Source organism: Talpa europaea (assembly GCF_964194135.1).
Source record: "Talpa europaea genome assembly, chromosome: 2".
Taxonomy (NCBI): Eukaryota; Metazoa; Chordata; class Mammalia; order Eulipotyphla; family Talpidae; genus Talpa; species Talpa europaea.
Window position 1 is genome coordinate 149574837 of NC_140068.1, and position 18396 is coordinate 149593232.

At 43.5% G+C, this 18396-nt stretch overlaps 1 protein-coding gene across 4 annotated transcripts in view; it reads right to left on the reverse strand.

Annotated features, from left to right (window-relative positions):
- Positions 1 to 4355: 4355 nt before the first annotated feature.
- KDM1B (lysine demethylase 1B) overlaps positions 4356 to 18396 on the reverse strand; it is a gene marked incomplete at its 3' end in the record, with an annotated part of 53410 nt that continues 39369 nt past the window's right edge. For 2 of the 4 annotated variants that reach the window (XM_084228931.1, XM_084228928.1), the window contains 5 exons: positions 17274 to 17390; positions 15892 to 16017; positions 14982 to 15104; positions 13015 to 13167; positions 4356 to 4439 (listed from right to left, as the gene is read on the reverse strand). In XM_084228931.1, coding sequence (XP_084085057.1) covers positions 4356 to 4439; positions 13015 to 13167; positions 14982 to 15104; positions 15892 to 16017; positions 17274 to 17390 — 603 coding nt within the window. The remainder of the gene's footprint in view (positions 4440 to 13014; positions 13168 to 14981; positions 15105 to 15891; positions 16018 to 17273; positions 17391 to 18396) is intronic. The other 2 variants (XM_084228930.1, XM_084228929.1) reach the window with 2 other exon arrangements.

Consider the following 18396-nt stretch of genomic DNA (forward strand, 5'->3'; position numbering starts at 1 on the left):
TAGGTATCTCAAATACAAGCATATTTCAATGATTTTCATGTTACTGACCCTCAGATTTCTTCAAAATAGATAGGGAAATAAATTTCATTTGCATTTTAGAGTTTAAGAATAAAATCTAAACCTGACCTCAGATCAAGATGCTTGGCTCACAACCAAGCAAAGGCAGGAGCAGCGCACAGTAGTTAATCTCAGCTGATGGAGGTCACCTTGGCCTCAGCTAAGGTCACACTGATCTCAGCTGATTGCCTGAGGTCACATTAGTGAAGTAACAGTTTAAAAGTAGGGTTTTACAGTTTATGTGTGCTTAACATTACATATTTGGTATGGGAAATAACGTATGTCTTTTGTTACAGCTAATTTCTTGAGAGAGAGGACAGATGACTTGTTCCATGGATTTAAGGATCTGATTTATACCATTATACCAGCAGAGAGAATGTATTTCCTTTTTTTAAATCTTTGCAAGCATTGTGTTGGTCTAGCTTACTGCGGACTTTTTATCTTGAGTGTTATGTAAATTTGAGTTTGCCTTTTAAAATTGCGTATCTATGCAGTTTTTAGTTTAAAATTTTGCATGGCAGTAATTGTTCCTTGCTTTTATAGTCATATTTTGTACATTTCGGATTTCTTTATATAAGGTCATAGATTATTGAATTGTTGTAGTTTTTAGTGCACTTAATATTAGCTAAAGACATACTTTTAATCAAGTAGTACACAAACTATTGTAACTTGGCATTTATACATGCAGAGATTATCGCAGTATTTAGTATATGAAATATTTTGAATACACATCTCTGTCAGTGTAAAACTCAATGGCGGTGTGTTCATCATGTTTAAAATAGCCAGGCTTCAGCTGCCCAGATGACTAAATCGGAAGTTTTCTCCTGCATGTGTATATATGTCAAATTGTCAGCATGTCAAAAGTGACAGATGTTATTTTTGTATTTTTAAAAACAAATCTGTTGTATATAAAGTTTTTTAATTTCTTTTGTGCAGATCAATTTTTAAACTCACAGCTAGGATACCTTTACAGTTATAAACCATGACATATCAGTGTTCAGCCGGAAGGTGTGACAGACAGAGCAGCGAAAGTCAGGATTCAGTGAAGGAAACACTGACAGAACAGTTCTCTGCTTTGCTTGGAAAGTGTCAATCTATAGTTTTAGTGATTAACTCTGCAACAGTGTCTGTAGATGACATTTTGTATTTAAGGTAGACCAAAATCAACACATCAAAAAGTACATGTTTTTGGAGTGGGATTAAATATAAGCACATTTGGCTTATGAGAAGTGAATTGATCTTTATTAACTGCTTTTGCCCGTGTAAAATGCTGATGTTTATAGAAAACTTGGCCACCTTTGTAATGATAAAAGTAGCCAGTGTAATTGCAGAAGATATGTGGGCGATAATGGGTATCTCTGACAAAATATTTCTCAAAAATGATAATATACTTGTAACATTGAAGAAATTTAATGTGTTTCTGGAATTGGGGCTGTTGGGGTTTAAATTACGGCCAATCAGGACTCTAGGTGATCAGCATACGGACCACTCCTTCCTGAGCGTAATTCTGTCTTTTACATTGTCTTAATCAGTTTATTAAATAATCTGAATTTTAAAATAAAACATGCAGCTTATGAGAATATTAGGCTTTTGATAAACCAGTTGGGTGCTTAAAATATCTTTGCATCATAGAACAGAAATACAAAAATGAGGTAAATGTTGACTGTTAGAAATTTTCACAGGTTTGACTTGTTTCTTGATTTCAGGTTAAGACCTTAGAGTTATATTACAGACTAAGCAACTAAGAAAGAACTAGGAATTGGCCTATGATTTTAAATACATAATTTGTTCCTATAAACCTTGTCAATAAAAGTAATAAATCAATGATCTAGTCTCGTGTTATGCTTTTTTTTTAAAGAAAAGGGATTCATTTATAAAAGAAGCTGGGGGGATTCGCCAGGGGCAACCCAGATCGACGGGCAGATGGACCGGGGGTGCGCCGCTGCGTGTGGGCATCTCGCTGGCCTGCCCAGGATTCGAGCACCGGTGTGCCGCTGCGTGTGGGCATCTCGCCTGGCCGGCCCGGGGCCTGCAGTGCTGGCCGAGTTGGAATTCGGGCTCGCGCCGCGGAGGTTGTGGGCTGCTTCGCAGCACTCACCCCGTTGCGCTACCGGGGAGGTCCCCTCTTAGGCTGCGCTTTCTATACCATTTCAGCTGCCTGCCTTGTGAGGTTTTCAGAGCAGGGACTTAGCTCTCCCACAGCTTAGGTTATTGGAAGTGCTTTTCAGTGCTTTTCACTTCACGTGAAGTCACTCCAGAGGATTGTTAGGGACAACCTGGAGCAAGCTCACGAAGCTATCAAGTTGATTAAGGTTAACAGTTCTTAACTGGAAATGGCCGGCCGGGAATCGAACCCGCTGGCTGGCAATCGAACACAGTAATGGCGTAGACCTGCAGGTCAGAAGAGGGTTTGCAGATGAGGGGATTTACTTGACCAGGGAGTTCTCGGTGAAGATGTACCTGTACCATCACCACAGCACACAGTATTTGAAAAACAAGTCCAGTTTTTATTAAGCAGTTTTACACAAACAGCTGACACGATCTGTAGTTTAAAACGTGTATTCACTGCCACTCAATTACAAAATCTTCAGACAACGGTGAAGAACATTCAAAGTAATCCAAGAATAAAAGAAAGTACCGTGGTGCCTTGACCAAAAACAGCAAATGATGTGTGCCGCCGGAGAGAGGAAGTGAAGATCTTCCCAAAAATACACATTATGTAGATGTTTACCTAGGTTGCTTATAGCACAGTACAAGTTTTAAGTGCCCAGGATTAATAACTTACTGTGGCCATTTCAAACTTAAAATTTTTGCATTTATCGCTTAACACATGCTATTCTTGAACATCTTAGTACATAGCACTTTAAAACAGACTACTTCCCAGTCAGTACCAATGAGGCATCAGATAACCTAAAGATCACCGTTTTTCTGCATTAACTTTGAAGCTAAGAGTCACTGTTTTCTTTTGTTTGTATCATACTTGGATGGGGAGTGAGGTGTGCCTGAGCTCTGTAAAGTTCACCATACATTCTTTACATAAAACACGGTTTCTGCTTACCAGCTGACTTCGGTTAAGTTTTTTTTAAAATACTTAATATTTTGAAAAGTGACCTTAAAGTCCTTCTGAGTGTCCCTTTTAATAAGCAGACCAAAATCATTGAATTAAGACTTTTTAAAACAAAAGCACTTAAGTTACCCCTATTTCTAACCTATATACTAAAGTTTGTTGGCAAGATAAGCATCCTGAAGACCCTGAAATCGATGGTTTTTTTTTTTTAAATGACTTTTTATTAGTGAAAAAGAAAAGTAACTATTTGCCATGTTCTCAGGCTAAGATATGGCTTATACAGTGTAATATTTACCAGGATGTCACATTTTTCTGCAGTTTTCCAGTGGACCTGCCTATGGAATACTGAAAACAATTCTGTAAAAAATATTCCTGGAGCCTGCACCCAAGAGGCATTTGGGAGAGGCTTTTATTAAATTACCTGACAAGATCGTTTTGTCAGTGATTGCCAAAATTAAGGCTATTTTATGGGTGCCATCCACTAAACTTGGCTCTAGGAAAACAGCCATATTCTAAGTCAAAAGTATGAAGCCCACACCATCTACCCCTTCTTGATAGAACATCTGTATGTGTAAGGAATTGAAAATTTTGCTCTTTTGCCAATGAGTGAACAAATTTATCATAAAAGACACCTGAATTTAGATTTCCTTTTGAACACCCAATGGAAGAAATATAAAATGATCTAGATGCTTCATTTACCTCTGAAGAGTTTGTGGTGTATCCAAAAAGGAAAGATTCCTATCTAAATTGTAAGTAAAAACTCGATTTTGGAGCTATATAAAAATCTTAAGGCTCATTGGTAAAGATGCTGATACATTGTCATAGGAGAAAATACATGGCTTTATCTGTTTTAAGTGGTTCCTGCTTGATTGACTTAGTTTCTCAATGTATGAAAATTGAGCAACCAAATAAAATGTCAAATTTGAAGGGAATCTTTCAATCATGGAAAAATCATACCCCAAATCTTAAGGTTATATTCTGCCATATTCGGAAATCCAGATGACACAGCACTAGTCAGATCCCTGGAAAATTAAGTGCTCACAAAAGGATTCTCGCGGCTAGTGCTTTCAGAATGCTGAAATGGCTTCCATTACCACACCACCTCAGGGACATTTCAATTTTTGCTATCCAGAGGGGATTTTTTTTTTTTGTTTGATTTTATAAAAGTGAGGTTTGATGTGTTTCAAATTTTCCCCTTTGGGGTACCCACGTGGCTGGATCAAAATTCTTTTCAAAATGCTGCTATCTTGCTTGCTTCTCGAACGCCACTCAAGTATGCCCCTGTAACAGTCTGCGGGAAATGCCTGTTTGTTGCCTGTAAAATAAAGAATTGCATCATTTGAGACCACGTGTAAGGGTTTTAAATGATAATCAAAAGATAATACAAGCGTCTATCCCTTCATGTTCTTCCTAAATTGGCTGATACTATACTGCGCCTATGTGACTTGTGTTAACGCTACTCATCCAGGGCCTCCCTGGTGGCGCAGGGGTTAAAGTCTCAGCACTATCAAGCTATCACCAGCCACTGCAGCACCAGGTCGATCCCTGGCTAGGGAGCTGGCCTACATGGCATAGCAGACCTCTCCAGTCTCGCCCACTGCTCCCCTCAGCAGTGTATTTCAGTCAGTCCACCTGCTCTGCTCCCCACTCTGTCTCTGCTGAATCCTCTCACCACCCTCTCCCGGTACCTCTGGCCTACTGTAGGGTAAAGAAAATGTCAGGCTTTTCTGCCCTTCCGCCATCAGGATAGATGATGGATCCTTGTCCTGAATGCATGCCTGATGGCGGGCACCTGGAATGGGGTGTGGGCATAGGTAGATGGGATTCAGCTGAGCTAAGACTGTGCTTTTAAGGGCGGCGTCACGGGGACGCCAGCAGCAGCAGCAGCAGCCGAAGCCGAAGCCAAAGCCAAAAGAGAAGCCGAGAAGCAGCAGAACGAACTCCAGAGAGCTCAGATAGAGTGAAGACTTGCTGGGGGCTGGGAGGCTGGCAGGCCCCCGAGCCAGCACCCCTGCCTTGCACATACCCGCTAAACCCCAATAAAAGACCTGCAAAACCACTGAGGACTCTGACTCCTCCTTTACCCGGTCTGCATGGGATCAGAGAACCTGCATTGTGCCCGTTCCTGCCTTTACAATTGGCGTAAGTCGGCAGGATCCATGCAGACGGGTATTGGAGCCCTCCGAAGACCTGGAGGGACTAAGGAGAACAGGCTGCTTGCCTGTGACGACGCTGGAGGCGCCATGGCGGCACAGAAGGTGGATACGGTCCGGAGCTGTGGGACGAGACCTCGCATGGAGGAGATGCCCGAGAGGACCAGGCAACGACACCAGAAAGGACCAGCCAATGACCCCTGAGGCAGCAGGCTGTTGCTGAAGCAGGAAGAGGCCAGTGGACTTGAACTGATGGACTGATGGACTGACAATCCCGCCAGAAGGCAGAGGTCCTTGCAGGTTGATATGTTTTGGGACCCTGGGGGTGGAACAGTTTTGTTTGTAAACCCCAGGAGATGGGAATCTGGGGGTGGCCAGTGGGCCTAGATGGCCAAAAGCAGCCTGTTATGCCCAGCAGCCAGGTGGAGGAGAAAAGCCAACTAAGAAGGCAAAAGCTGGTGCTGATGGTAAGTTGAGAAGCCCTGAGCGGCTGTTAAGCAGCCTGGGTATGCTGAAGCCCTGGGAGTCTCGTCAAATCACCTGTGGGTGATGCCCTGCTCATGCTTGAGTGAGGGTGAGGAGCTGAGGAACCCGTCCTTGGGGGAAGGGTGGGGAACGTGGCTTGGGGTGGAGCCCAAGCCGAATGCAGAGTTTGGATCCCCGACCCATGTACTTGTGCAGTGAGTTAGCTTGAATGCAGGGGTCTGCGAGTCGCATGGGTGGCCATGAAGGCCGAGTGTTGGAGCGACCGCAGACAGAAACCCTGAGGGCTGGCGATTACCCCCAACAGAATAAAATTGCCAATCCCAGAGCGAGTGCATCCTGGGGGTGGATGCTGTGTGTGGCTTGGACAGCCAGAGAAGGCCAGGAAGCCCGACGGCTCCTGGCGTGTTGCCATAGATGTTGTGAGTGATTCCCCTCCCTCGTATGAGCAGTGCCTTCGGCAGCAGATTTGGTGGCTCATCTGCTGGTACCAATAATTGTCTTTTGCACTAGGTTGGTGCCCTGCCTGGACTTATTTGTGTTCTGTTGTATTTTGTTATACTGTGATGTATTTGCTTTTGTGGGCCATGGCTGCATTGCTTGTTTGCTAAATTGTATATATGTAGATTATATGGCAGAAAACCCTGAGGGGGTGGACTGTAGGGTAAAGAAAATGTCAGGCTTTTCTGCCCTTCCGCCATCAGGATAGATGATGGATCTTGTCCTGAATGCATGCCTGATGGCGGGCACCTGGAAAGGGTGTGGGCCTAGGTAGATGGGATTCACCTGGGCTAAGACTGTGCTTTTAAGGGCGGCGTCACGGGGACGCCAGCAGCAGCAGAAGCAGTAGCAGCCGAAGCTGAAGCCGAAAGAGAAGCCAAGAAGCAGCAGAACGAACTCCAGAGAGCTCAGATAGAGTGAAGCCAGCACCCCTGCCTTGCACGTACCCGCTGAACCCCACTGAGGACTCTGCAAAACCACTGAGGACTCTGACTTCTCCTTTACCTGGTCTGCATGGGATCAGAAAACCTGCACTGTGGTCCATTCCTGCCTTTACACCTACACACCAGTTCTTATATGCATAAATAAAAATAAATCTTTGAAAAAAAGAATAGGACACAGCCCCTCTCATCAGACAAGTAGGTACTCTAGGATAGACTATTTCAAGGGGAAGGAAGATATTAAAAGGTGAGGGCCATTTAATTGGGAGGACGTAGTAAGACAGTTGATGGGAGAAGCTCACTTCCAAGGAGAAGCAGCAAACGGGGGCAGGAGTGTAGGAGGCTTCAATCAGTGACTGTTGTGAAGTAATGACAAGGTCAGAAATGTGATTTCAGGGGTCTCCCCTGGTGGTGCAGCGGTTGAGCGCTGGGCTGCGAAGCTGCCCGCAGCCTCTGCAGCGCCGGTTCGACCCCCGGCCGCCAGGCAAGGGTCCCACATGGCGCGCAGACCTCTCCTGCCGCCTGCTGCTCCCCTCAGCAGTGTATTTCATCAGTCTGCCTGTTCTACTCTCTGCTCTGGCTCTGGTGAATTCTCTCGCCCTCCCGTGCTTGTACAAATAAATAAATCTTTAAAAAAAAAAAAAAAAAAAGACACGAGCCCCATAGCTGCCCAAGCTAGGGTTGGGGCCACCTCCGGAAGGGAAGTGGACACTTGGGGTCTGAAGGCACACAGCCTAAGCAGCCATCTCTTGGAAGCAGCTGACAGCTGTGCAAGGCATGCAGCCAGTAGCCTCTGTTCCTGCAGAGCTGGCTCTTCACAGGCCAAGGATTAACTGAAGATAGCTTGGGCTTCATGACATTCTTTTGTAATCACTCAAAAATGAAGAGAAAAAAATTAAAACACTAGATGAAACTAGTGTAATCCCAAACTATAAAACACAAAGTGTGAAAGTGAGTGGATGAAGAGTTCTGAGAATTCATTTTATTCTGCTTAGTTTGGGGGCTGGGTAGAGTGGGGTGGGGTGATAACAAAAGCAAGCCAGTTCACACCAAAGAATCATTTTAAAACCTCAGCTGTTGGAGGCATCAGGGACTGTGGCAGCAGAGGTTTGTCATAAGTGAAAACAGCACTGATTTATAGGCTACAAAGAACAATTTGGTCAGTCACCAGGTTCCCCACTCCTACCTGCTCCATAACCCCAAGAGATAGGGGGTGCAGTGCAGGGGTGAGGTACCAAACAAAAGGGGATTAAGTAAAGTCTTCATAAATAAGAGTAAGGCTCCAGTTCCCAGAATGCCAGAGCTGAGCTTCAACCCCACAAACAAGAGAAACTACATGTTCCCAGACAAAAGAACTCAGATACTAATTCTTGGGGGTCTAACCACTAGATGAAAAAATTGCTGGAACTTTTAACTGATTTTTTAAGAAATGTCTCATACAAATTTGAACTGTCAGGGATTAGACATTTGGACATGTAGGAGGCAAAGGAGTCACAAACGAAGGTGCAAACTAAGAAATAAGGTATGAAGCAAGAAAAGGATGCTAGCAAAAAAGGACAGAATGAGGATAAGAAAGTGCACATAAAGTAAAAGGGTCAAATTTTTAAGTCAATTCAAGGGTTGGAAGATAAATTTCCCCACCCCAAAAGTAGAATAAAAAGATGGATAATAGTAAAGAAAACTATGCAATCAAATCCAAGAGTTCTAATATATATAATAGATGTAGAAATAAGAGAAAAAAGCTGTGGGAAGAAAATGATCAGAAGTAAAAATTGAAGACGTGAAAACCAAAGACTGAAGAATAAGAGCTTCTCAATTCTAAGGAATCAATAAAAGGCCTAGCAACCAGGAGCAGAAATCAGAAGAGCAAAACATTTCTCAACAGACGTAAACCAAGAAAGAAGAAAGGCCATTTCACACACATTAGTGTGGCTAGTATCAAAAAACAAAATAAGTGTTGGTGAGGATGAAAAGAAGCCAGAATCCTTGTACAATGTCGGAGGGAATTTAAAAACAGTGGTAGCTCCTCAACAAAATAAAAATAGATTTAACATTATGATCCAGCAATGACATTCCAGATAGATAACCCAATAAGCTGAAGGGTACAAGTATCTGTACGCTCATTCTAGTGGTATTCACAATGGTCAAAAGGTAGAAGTGACTCAGTGTCCACTGATGAATAAACAAATTGTGGTCTATACATATAATGGAATATTACTCGGTCTTAAAAAGGAAAGAGATTCTGATGTGCAGAACATAGATAAACCTTCAGGACACTATGCTGAGGGACATAAGTCAGTGACAACAGGACAAATACTGTGATTCCACTTAATGTGAGGTACCTAGAATAGTCAAATTCATATACGCAGTATAACCGTGGTTGCCGGAGACAGACAATGCACACGTATTTAACGCCACTGAAATGACACTTAAAAATGGTTAAGATGGGGCCTCCCCTGATGGCGCAGCGGTTGAGCACCAGGCTGCGAAGTTACCCACAGCCTCTGCAGTGCCGGTTCGATCCCCGGCCACTGGCGAGGGTCCCATATGGCACGGCAGACCTCTCCTGCCACCCGCTACTCCCCTCAGCAGTGTACTTCGTCAGTCTGCCTGTTCTGTTTCCTGCTCTGGCTCTGGTGAATTCTCTCACCCTCCCGCGCTTCTGACTGTACCCAGTGCTTGTATAAATAAATAAATAAATCTTTTAAAAACATGGTTAAGATGGCAAATGTTATGTGTAGCTTACCATAATTTAGAAAAATTAGAAAGAAAATGAGAGGGATCTAGGGATGAAAACTCCAAGCCTGGGAAGCAGGAAGGAGTCCCAGGGATCAATCTAAGCAGAGAGCGGAGGGCCCTAGGAAGAGGGGTTTCAAAGATGGAACTAAGAGGAAAGTTCCCAGGAATTCCATTGTGAATTAGAGATGATGGGACACTGGGGAGGTTTAAGGAGTGGTAGAAAATAAAAGTTAGTTAAGGGAAAAGGGACGCAGTGACTGTTCAGAAAACAGACAGCTGTGTTCAGAGGAATCCAGAAACACCCTCTTGGCTTGGCCTCGAGCATTTACAGCCACATCATCTAACACTGTCACCTGGTTAACCCAAACTGACAGGCCACGTTGAAGGAATGTGCAGAGAGACCACACAGGTTAATCATTAATCTACAGGAAGTCAGCAGATTCTATCTAATAATATTATCTTAGGTTATAAAGTAGATTCCAAAAGAAACAGGGGTGAAAAATGGCTACTCTGGGAGTTTGAGGAAGACACTGATATGTCATCTGTTCTTTCTAGTTTTAAGAATTTTGACATACAAATGAATTCTACCAAACATTCAGAGACGAATTAGTGCCTATCCTTCACAAACTCTTCCAAAAAATTGAGAAGGAAGGGACAATACCAAACACGTTTTATGAAGCCAACATTACACTAATACCAAAACCGAACAAGGACAACCCAAAAAAGGAAAACTACAGGCCAATCTCCTTAATGAACACTGATGCAAAAATCCTCAATAAAATTTTAGCTATCAGAATCCAACAATGTATCCATAAGATACTTCACCACGACCAAGTAGGATTCATGCCAGGGATACAAGGATGGTTTAACATCCGAAAATCAATCAACGTTATCCAACACATCAACAAAAAGAAATATAAAAACCATATGATAATATCAATAGATGCTGAGAAAGTTTTCGACAAAGTGCAACACCCATTCATGATAAAAGCCCTTGAAATTCTTGGGATACAAGGAACATACCTCAACATCATAAAGGCCATCTATGAGAAGCCAACAGCCAGTATCATTCTCAATGGTGAAAAGCTGAAAGCAATTCCATTAAGATCTGGAACAAGACAAGGATGTCCACTCTCACCACTGCTTTTCAATATAATACTGGAAGTCCTAGCCAGGGCAATAAGACAAGAGAAAGACATCCAAGGAATCCAAATAGGAAAAGAAGAAGTCAAACTATCACTATTTGCAGACGATATGATATTATACATAGAGAACCCCAAAAACTCCACAGAAAAGCTAATTCAACTCATCAATCAGTTCAGTAAAGTGGCAGGATACAAAATCAACACACAAAAGTCAGTAGCCTTCCTATACACAAACAATAAATCTGAAGAAGAAGAAATCAAAAAGACCATCCCTTTTGTTATTGAAACACAAAAAATCAAATATTTGGGAATAAATCTAACAAAAGAGGTAAAGGACCTATACAAAGAAAACTATAACACTGTTAAAAGAAATAGAAGAAGACACAAAGAAAGGGAAAGACATCCCCTGCTCATGGATTGGAAGAATAAACATTATTAAAATGGCCATCCTTCCAAAAGCAATATACAGATTCAATGCTATTCCAATCAAAATTTCAATGTCATTCTTCAAAGAAATAGAACAATTATTGATGAAATTCATATGGAATCACAAAAAACCCCAAATAGCCAAAGCTCTCCTGAAAAAAAAAGAAGGGAATGGAGGCATCACACTCCCAGACTTCAAACTCTACTACAAAGCCATAATCATCAAAACTGCACGGTATTGGAACAAGAACAGACATACAGACCAATGGAATCGAATAGAAAATCCAGAAATAAACCCACAGATTTATGGTCAACTAATCTTTGACAAAGGAGCAAAGAATATGCATTGGAGCAAAGAAAGTCTGTTCAATAAATGGTGCTGGGAAAACTGGGTCGCTACATGCAAAAGAATGAAGCTTGACCACTACCTCACACCATACACAAAAATCAACTCAAAATGGATTAAAGAACTAGACATAAGACCTGAAACCATAAAATATATAGAAGGAAATATAGGCGAAACACTACGTGATTTGCACATCAAAGACATCTTTACAGACACATCACCCAAAGCAGTGATAGTGAAGGCAAAGATAAACAGCTGGGACTACATCAAATTAAAGAGCTTCTGCACAGCAAAAGAGACAATAACAAAAACAAAGAGAAACCCCACCAACTGGGAGAACATTTTTGCACCCAACACTAATGATAAAGGACTGATCACACAAATCTGCAAAGAGCTGATGAGACTCAACAACAACAAAGAAAATAATCCAGTCAAAAAATGGGCAGAAGAGCTTAAAAGAAACTTCTCTGAAGAGGAAATGCAAATGGCCAACAGGCATATGAAAAAATGTTCAACATCACTTGTCATCAGGGAAATGCAAATCAAAACTACCATGAGATACCATCTTACACCAGTGAGAATGGCACATATTAAAAAAACTAGCAACAACAAATGTTGGCGAGGGTGTGGAGAAAAAGGAACTCTCTGCACTGTTGGTGGGAGTGCAAACTGGTCCAACCTCTGTGGAGAGCTGTGTGGAGATTTCTGGACCTACTAAACATAGAGCTTCCATAGGATCCAGCAATTCCACTCCTAGGTATTTACCCAAAGGACACAGAAACATCAATTCCAAAGAGCACCTGCACCCCTATGTTTATAGCAGCACTGTTTACAATAGCTAAGCTTTGGAAACAACCCAAATGCCCAAAAATAGATGACTGGATCAAGAAGATGTGGTACATATATACCATGGAATATTACTCAGCATTCAAAAAAGATAAACACATGAAATTTGCAGCAACATGGATGGCGCTGGAAGGGATCATGCTCAGCGAAATAAGCCAAAAAGAAAAAGAAAAATACCAGATGGTCTCACTCATAGCAGGAATCTAGAAAACTTAAATAAGGGACCAGGAAAATGAATATAAGAAAGTGAAAATCAAAATCAACAAAAAACTATGAACCAGAGACACTTTTAGGGGGGCGGGGGCGGGAGGGGAGGGATTGGGGTCAGAATGGGGGGGCTGCAATTGTATGGGGAATATAACAATAAAATTTATAAAAAAAAAAAAAGAGTAAAAAAGGAGAGTAAAAAAAAAAAAAAAAAGAATTTTGACAGTATTTGACTTTGACTTTGCTTTTAAAGTCTGAACACATAGGGGCCTTGCTGGTGGCCAGGAGTTAAGTCTCAGGGCTGTCACTGCTACAGCCTGAGTCTGATCCCCAGCCAGGGAGCTACCCACATGGCACAGCAGACCTCTCCTGTCTCGCCCGCTGCTCCCCTCAGCAGTGTATTTCAGTCAGTCTGCCTGTTCTGTTCCCCACTCTGTCTCTGGTGAATCCTCTCACCACCCTCTCCCCGCACCTCTGGCCTACACCCCAATCCTTCTGCACACAATATAAATAAAGTAAAAAAAAAAAGTCTGACCATGTATCACTTTAACTTTTAAAAAGTCATCAAAGTAAAAATTAAGGGGTTCACAATCATGACACGCACCTCGCCCGCAAAAAAGATGGTTCCCTGTATTTCTTCAGCGATGATATCATAGGCCTCCCCACTCCCGCCTGTCTTCACGAAGCTGTATGCCATCTGGATCCAGGGGTCTGCGCTCCACCGCGTGACGAAATACTTTGTGGGATCTGGGACTTCCTGTGTCGAGTCAAGGGAATTGTGAGAGGATTAGGAAGGGGCTTAAAAATGACACGCCCCCAACGATTAATATACAACCTCCCTTTCTTTTTTAGAAACTGCATTATTGTGGCAGCACTGTGAAACAGTAATTTCCAGAGTGTTCCTCTTCCCGTGCAGCTCCACCCAGGCCCTGGATCTGGGCAACTTCCTCATCTCCTGGCCCAACAGTGTGGACCCCCTGACTGCACACACACACACACACACACACACACACACACACCCTCCTCACTTGTACACTTTATCCTTTTCGTAGACACACACCTCCCTACCCCAAATGCCAGGGAGCATCATCAATGGCTAAGAGTTGGGACTTTCCATTTTCTGTGGCTCTACAGAGAGCTAGAGTAGGTTGAAAGGAGTTTCTGGGCAGCGTAGAGTTTAGGACATCCAATTGAAATTCTCAGCAAACAGCTAAGGAAGGATTGTCTCATTCTGAGTTTTAAATAATTTTTCTGGCTGCCCTGACAAGCACCGTCATGAGAAATATTTCTGTGGAAACTGTGTGAAGTTCCAAACAACTAATTTGGAAACAAAGTTTTGGACAAAAGCCCCAAGTTAGAAACCACTGTGAGAGCCATAATCACATCATGTAAAATGTGCACTAGCCCTTGGGTGTCTCAATCTCTGATTCATGTAACTCCTGAATCCTTTCTACTTTCGTCCTTCTACTTCTGCTCCTTTGTTTGAAAAAGACACAAGCCACAGCCTTTCTGATTCTCTAGAGATGGTGAGGTTTAGTGAACCGGCAAAATCCTGGGCTCCTAGGAGAAAAGATAGAAAAGGGACTATATGTGCATGTGGAGTATGAGGAAATTCTGGAAAACGTCCCTTTATTTTTTTATTTTTATTTTTTAAAGATTTATTTATTTATTTTATTTATTTATACAAGCACTGGGTACAGTCAGAAGCGCGGGAGGGTGAGAAAATTCACCAGAGCCAGAGCGGGGAGCAGAGCAGGCAGAAGTACCGAAGTACACTGCTGAGGGGAGCAGCGGGCAGCAGGAGAGGTCTGCGCGCCATGTAGGACCCTCCTCTGGTGGCCGGGGAGCAGCCGGGGATCGAACCGGTGCTGCAGAGGCTGCGAGCAGCTTCGCAACCCAGCGCTCAACCGCTGCGCCACCGGGGAGGCCCAAAACGTCCCTTTAAAAGGGAAGTTGTTGTTGGGCCTCCCTGGTGGCGCAAGGGGTTAAGATGCAACCTATGAAGCTGTCCACAGTCTCCACAGCACAAGTTCCATCCCCGGCCAGGGAGCTACCCACATGGCGCAGCAGACCTCTCCTGTCTCGCCCGCTGCTCCCCTCAGCAGTGTCTTTCAGTAGATTGGCCTGTTCTGTTCCCCACTCTGTCTCTGGTGAATCCTCTCACCCCTCACACCTATCTTGTATGCATAAATAAATAAAATAAATCTTTAAAAAAAATAAAGACAACACAAATAACAAAGACAACGCAGACAACACAGAGGGGAGGCCCAGGGAAGACACAGGGCGAAGACGCCATTTGTAGGCCAAGGAGCAAGGCCTCAGGAGACACCAACACCTGTATCTGCCCATGCCTCAGATCAGTTCCAGCCTCTAGAACTGTGAGGAAATATATTCCCTTGTTTAAACCACCTGGTCTGTGGTATTTTGTCATGCCCACCTGAGCTTACTGCTCTAGGTATGTCAGGAAAGTGGGGCACTGCAAGGAAGAATGACGTGACCTACTGCCTTGATTCCCCTCACTCCCGGGGCACACTCAGTCGAGGCAAGCATGCCTTTCTCCTTGCCACTAACCTGCTCCTTGAACAGCTCCCGGAGTGTGGTCATGCACTGCTGCAGCACCTGCTTGTCGTCCAGGCTCCTCACCGAGGCCACCGCCTCCCCAGTGATCACGGACATCAACACGCTGTGCTTCTTCTGGAGACACAAGAAGGCGAGGCAGCTTATCACACTTACTATGCAAAGTCTTCAAGTGCACACTTCCAAGCAGATAGGCACCTCATGCTCACAAATTAAATTTTATTATTCCCTGCCGTCCCTTGTCCTCATTTCCATCACTAATTCATTTCTCTCACAAACACTTTATTTTTCCTGCTGGAAAAAAAAACTCAGAACGTAGTGTCAATCTCAAGCCCAGGGGTTAACCTTTGAAAGAATTTGTGGAGAAGGGAAGTTTGCAAACAAAATAATGGGTGAAGCCTTCTCACATGCTACAGAAATGGTGTCCTTAACTCTCTTGTGAAGCCTGTTCAGGTAAAGTTTCTTGAACAGAGACAGGAAACAACTGGGATTCTTGTGCAAGACAGTAATACCACTAGAGCTTCCAGGTCGGGGTGTGCCTCTTCCTTCCCCACCAATCACACCAGTACTCACTGGACGACCTCTGGAGAGTAGTTTCAAGGGCCAACGGTTACCATGTTGACGCCAATTCTAGGGAGAATTTCCCTATCAGCCTGGAGAAACAGTGTCCACAAATGACTAATTCATTTCCCAACATACAGTATTGGCACTGCGAGAAATATGGTGCATGCCAGGAACCCCTCCCTTCAGGAAAATGTGTCAAGCATCCTTCCAGAACGTAAACATACACCCAGAGTTCCCACACCGTGTTCATTAGCCCCTGAGTCTGACACACGTGTAATTACCTCCTCAAGTTCTAAAGTGTAGGAAGCGAAATCCAACCACATTTCACCCGTGACCTTACCTGGGGATCCATGTCATAGAACACAGCGAAAAGCCCTCGCTTGCTGGCATTAGGAGGGACATGGCCGAAAAAGTCAGCCCCTTGGACTTTACTATCCCAAAATCTGTAAGGAAACTGCAAGGCAATCTGCAAAGAGCAAAAGAAAGGTGGTGAGGATTTCTTGAATCAATCTCAAAGAAGCAACCTATAGTTCCTAATTAAACTGCTCAACAAAAATACCTAAATACCCTCTTTCTATTCTCTTTACTTCTTTTGTTCTTTTTGTAAGCACCTTGATTTTTATTTTTATTTTTTTTTTAAAACATTTTTTTTTTTAAAGATTTATTTTATTTATTTATACAAGCACTGGGTACAGTCAGAAGCGCGGGAGGGTGAGAGAATTCACCAGAGCCAGAGCATGGAGCAGAGCAGGCAGAAGGACCGAAGTACACTGCTGAGGGGAGCAGCGGGCGGCAGGAGAGGTCTGCGCGCCATGTGGGACCCTCCTCCGGTGGCCGGGGAGCAGCCGGGGATCGAACTGGCGCTGCAGAGGCAGCGGGCAGCTTCGCAACCCAGCGTTCAACCGCTGCGCCACCGGGGAGGCCCGATTTTTATTTTTTGTAAAGATTTATTTTTATTTATTTATGCATATAAGAACAGGGGTGTAGGCCAGAGGTTCCAGGGGGTGAGAGGATTCACCAGAGACAGAGTGGGGAGCAGAACAGGAGGACTGACCAAAATACACTGCTGAGGGGAGCAGCGGTGGGCGAGACAGGAGAGGTCTGCTGCACTGAGTGGGTCAGCTCCTTGCAATGGCTGGCGATAGCTTGATAGTGCTGTGACTTAACCCCTGCACCACCAAGGAGGTCCCTGCATCTTGCTTTTTATAGAAATAGTGCTGTGCACCCAAGCACCTCAGGGTACCTATTAGCCCCTAGGCTAATCTGAAGACAAAAAGCTTTGCTGAGACTGAATCTTGAAGCTTATGCCTGTAAGACAAATTCTGACTACTCAGAGGTCTGCCAATCTAATGTAGCATGGGTCGAATCTTCTCAAGGAAATGTTATAGACAGAGGAAGCAAAACAGTCTCCTTACTGGGTCAATTCATGGAGGGAAGGAAAGAAAAGCAGACCTCGAACCCCCCAAAAGAGAATGGCTTCTTAATACAAATTTAGAATCTGAATAACAAGATTCATTCTCCTAAAGTGAAAATTGACCTGAGCCAACTCTCTTTTTATTTTGATAATACCTTTCTGTATTCTTCATGGCCAATTATTCAAATGAAACATGTTTGAATTTTATCCTGAATCAAAAATTATCTACTCTCCAATAGCGGAAGTTAAGAAACTCCTGCCATCTGACATTAATCTCTTTACTTCTGAGGTTTAAGAAATTTAGTTACCTTTTCAATGATGCCTGCGCCTAAGCTGTTGATGGCCTTCATCTTCTTGTCTGACAAAGGTGGATTAAACTGAATGGCACCTTTCTGCAGTAAAGCCAGTGGTACGGTAACCAACACCTGTGGGAAATAATGAACAGTTAACATGCAGTCAGCAAACTAACAGTGCAATTATCAGTGGGTTCATTTCTAGGAAAATCTCAATACCTAAAGAACACTCCTCTCTCATCAGTCATGGAATGCTACCAACATCCCAGGTTGTTATACTGGTAAGAACAAGGGCTGTCATGTACAGTTGTGCAGGTTGTTCACTGCACAAGGGTGAGCTGAGAGGAAGTGGCATTCACATGGAAGAATCTGCACAAAGGTCTTGACTGTTAACAATAACTCTGGATAAGACAAGTCAGTAGATTCCCATCCTGAAAAGCAGTGCTGTAAGAGGGAATGACCCTAAACATAGTCAGGAGAATTACATTTGTGTATCACTCCTGACACTTTCTAACATGTGGCCAACGTAATAACTGCCCTATTAACCACAAAGGATTGGGGTACTGCTTACAACTAAAATTCTTATATATCCATAGGCTTCATAAATGGCAAAACACATCACTCAAGGATATAATAAAGATAATTGTATAAAGCCATATGACACTTGTTTGTATGTGGGGGAGGAAAGTATTTATTGCAGGGCCTCATATGGCTTATAGAATCATTTACGAAGGTCAAAGAAATAAATGCTGAGAACCTTCAAGAATGACTCCCAAGACCAGGCCATCAAAGAGAATTGCACTCTCTCCATACAACTTGGACCACCAGGCAATCGGGAGCCATTACCACCGCTCCCAGCAACAGAGTCATGCCAGATACAGAACCACCTGCATCCACAAATGGATGCCCTATCCCTGCCTCTTGACTCCCTGCTAGTTAGTGAGGGCACTCTGGACCTCTATTTTCCCCACTACAGGAGAACCCCCACCTCCACCACCGCGTTTGTCAGCAGAGGTGAAGCAAAGCCACAGTCTACCTTTAACTTCCATTCAAGTACACATGACTGGTCAGACCTAATTCACATTTAGAACCTCAGCTGCAAGAGACTCTGCGGAGTGTGTGGGTGTTTCCAGGGTAA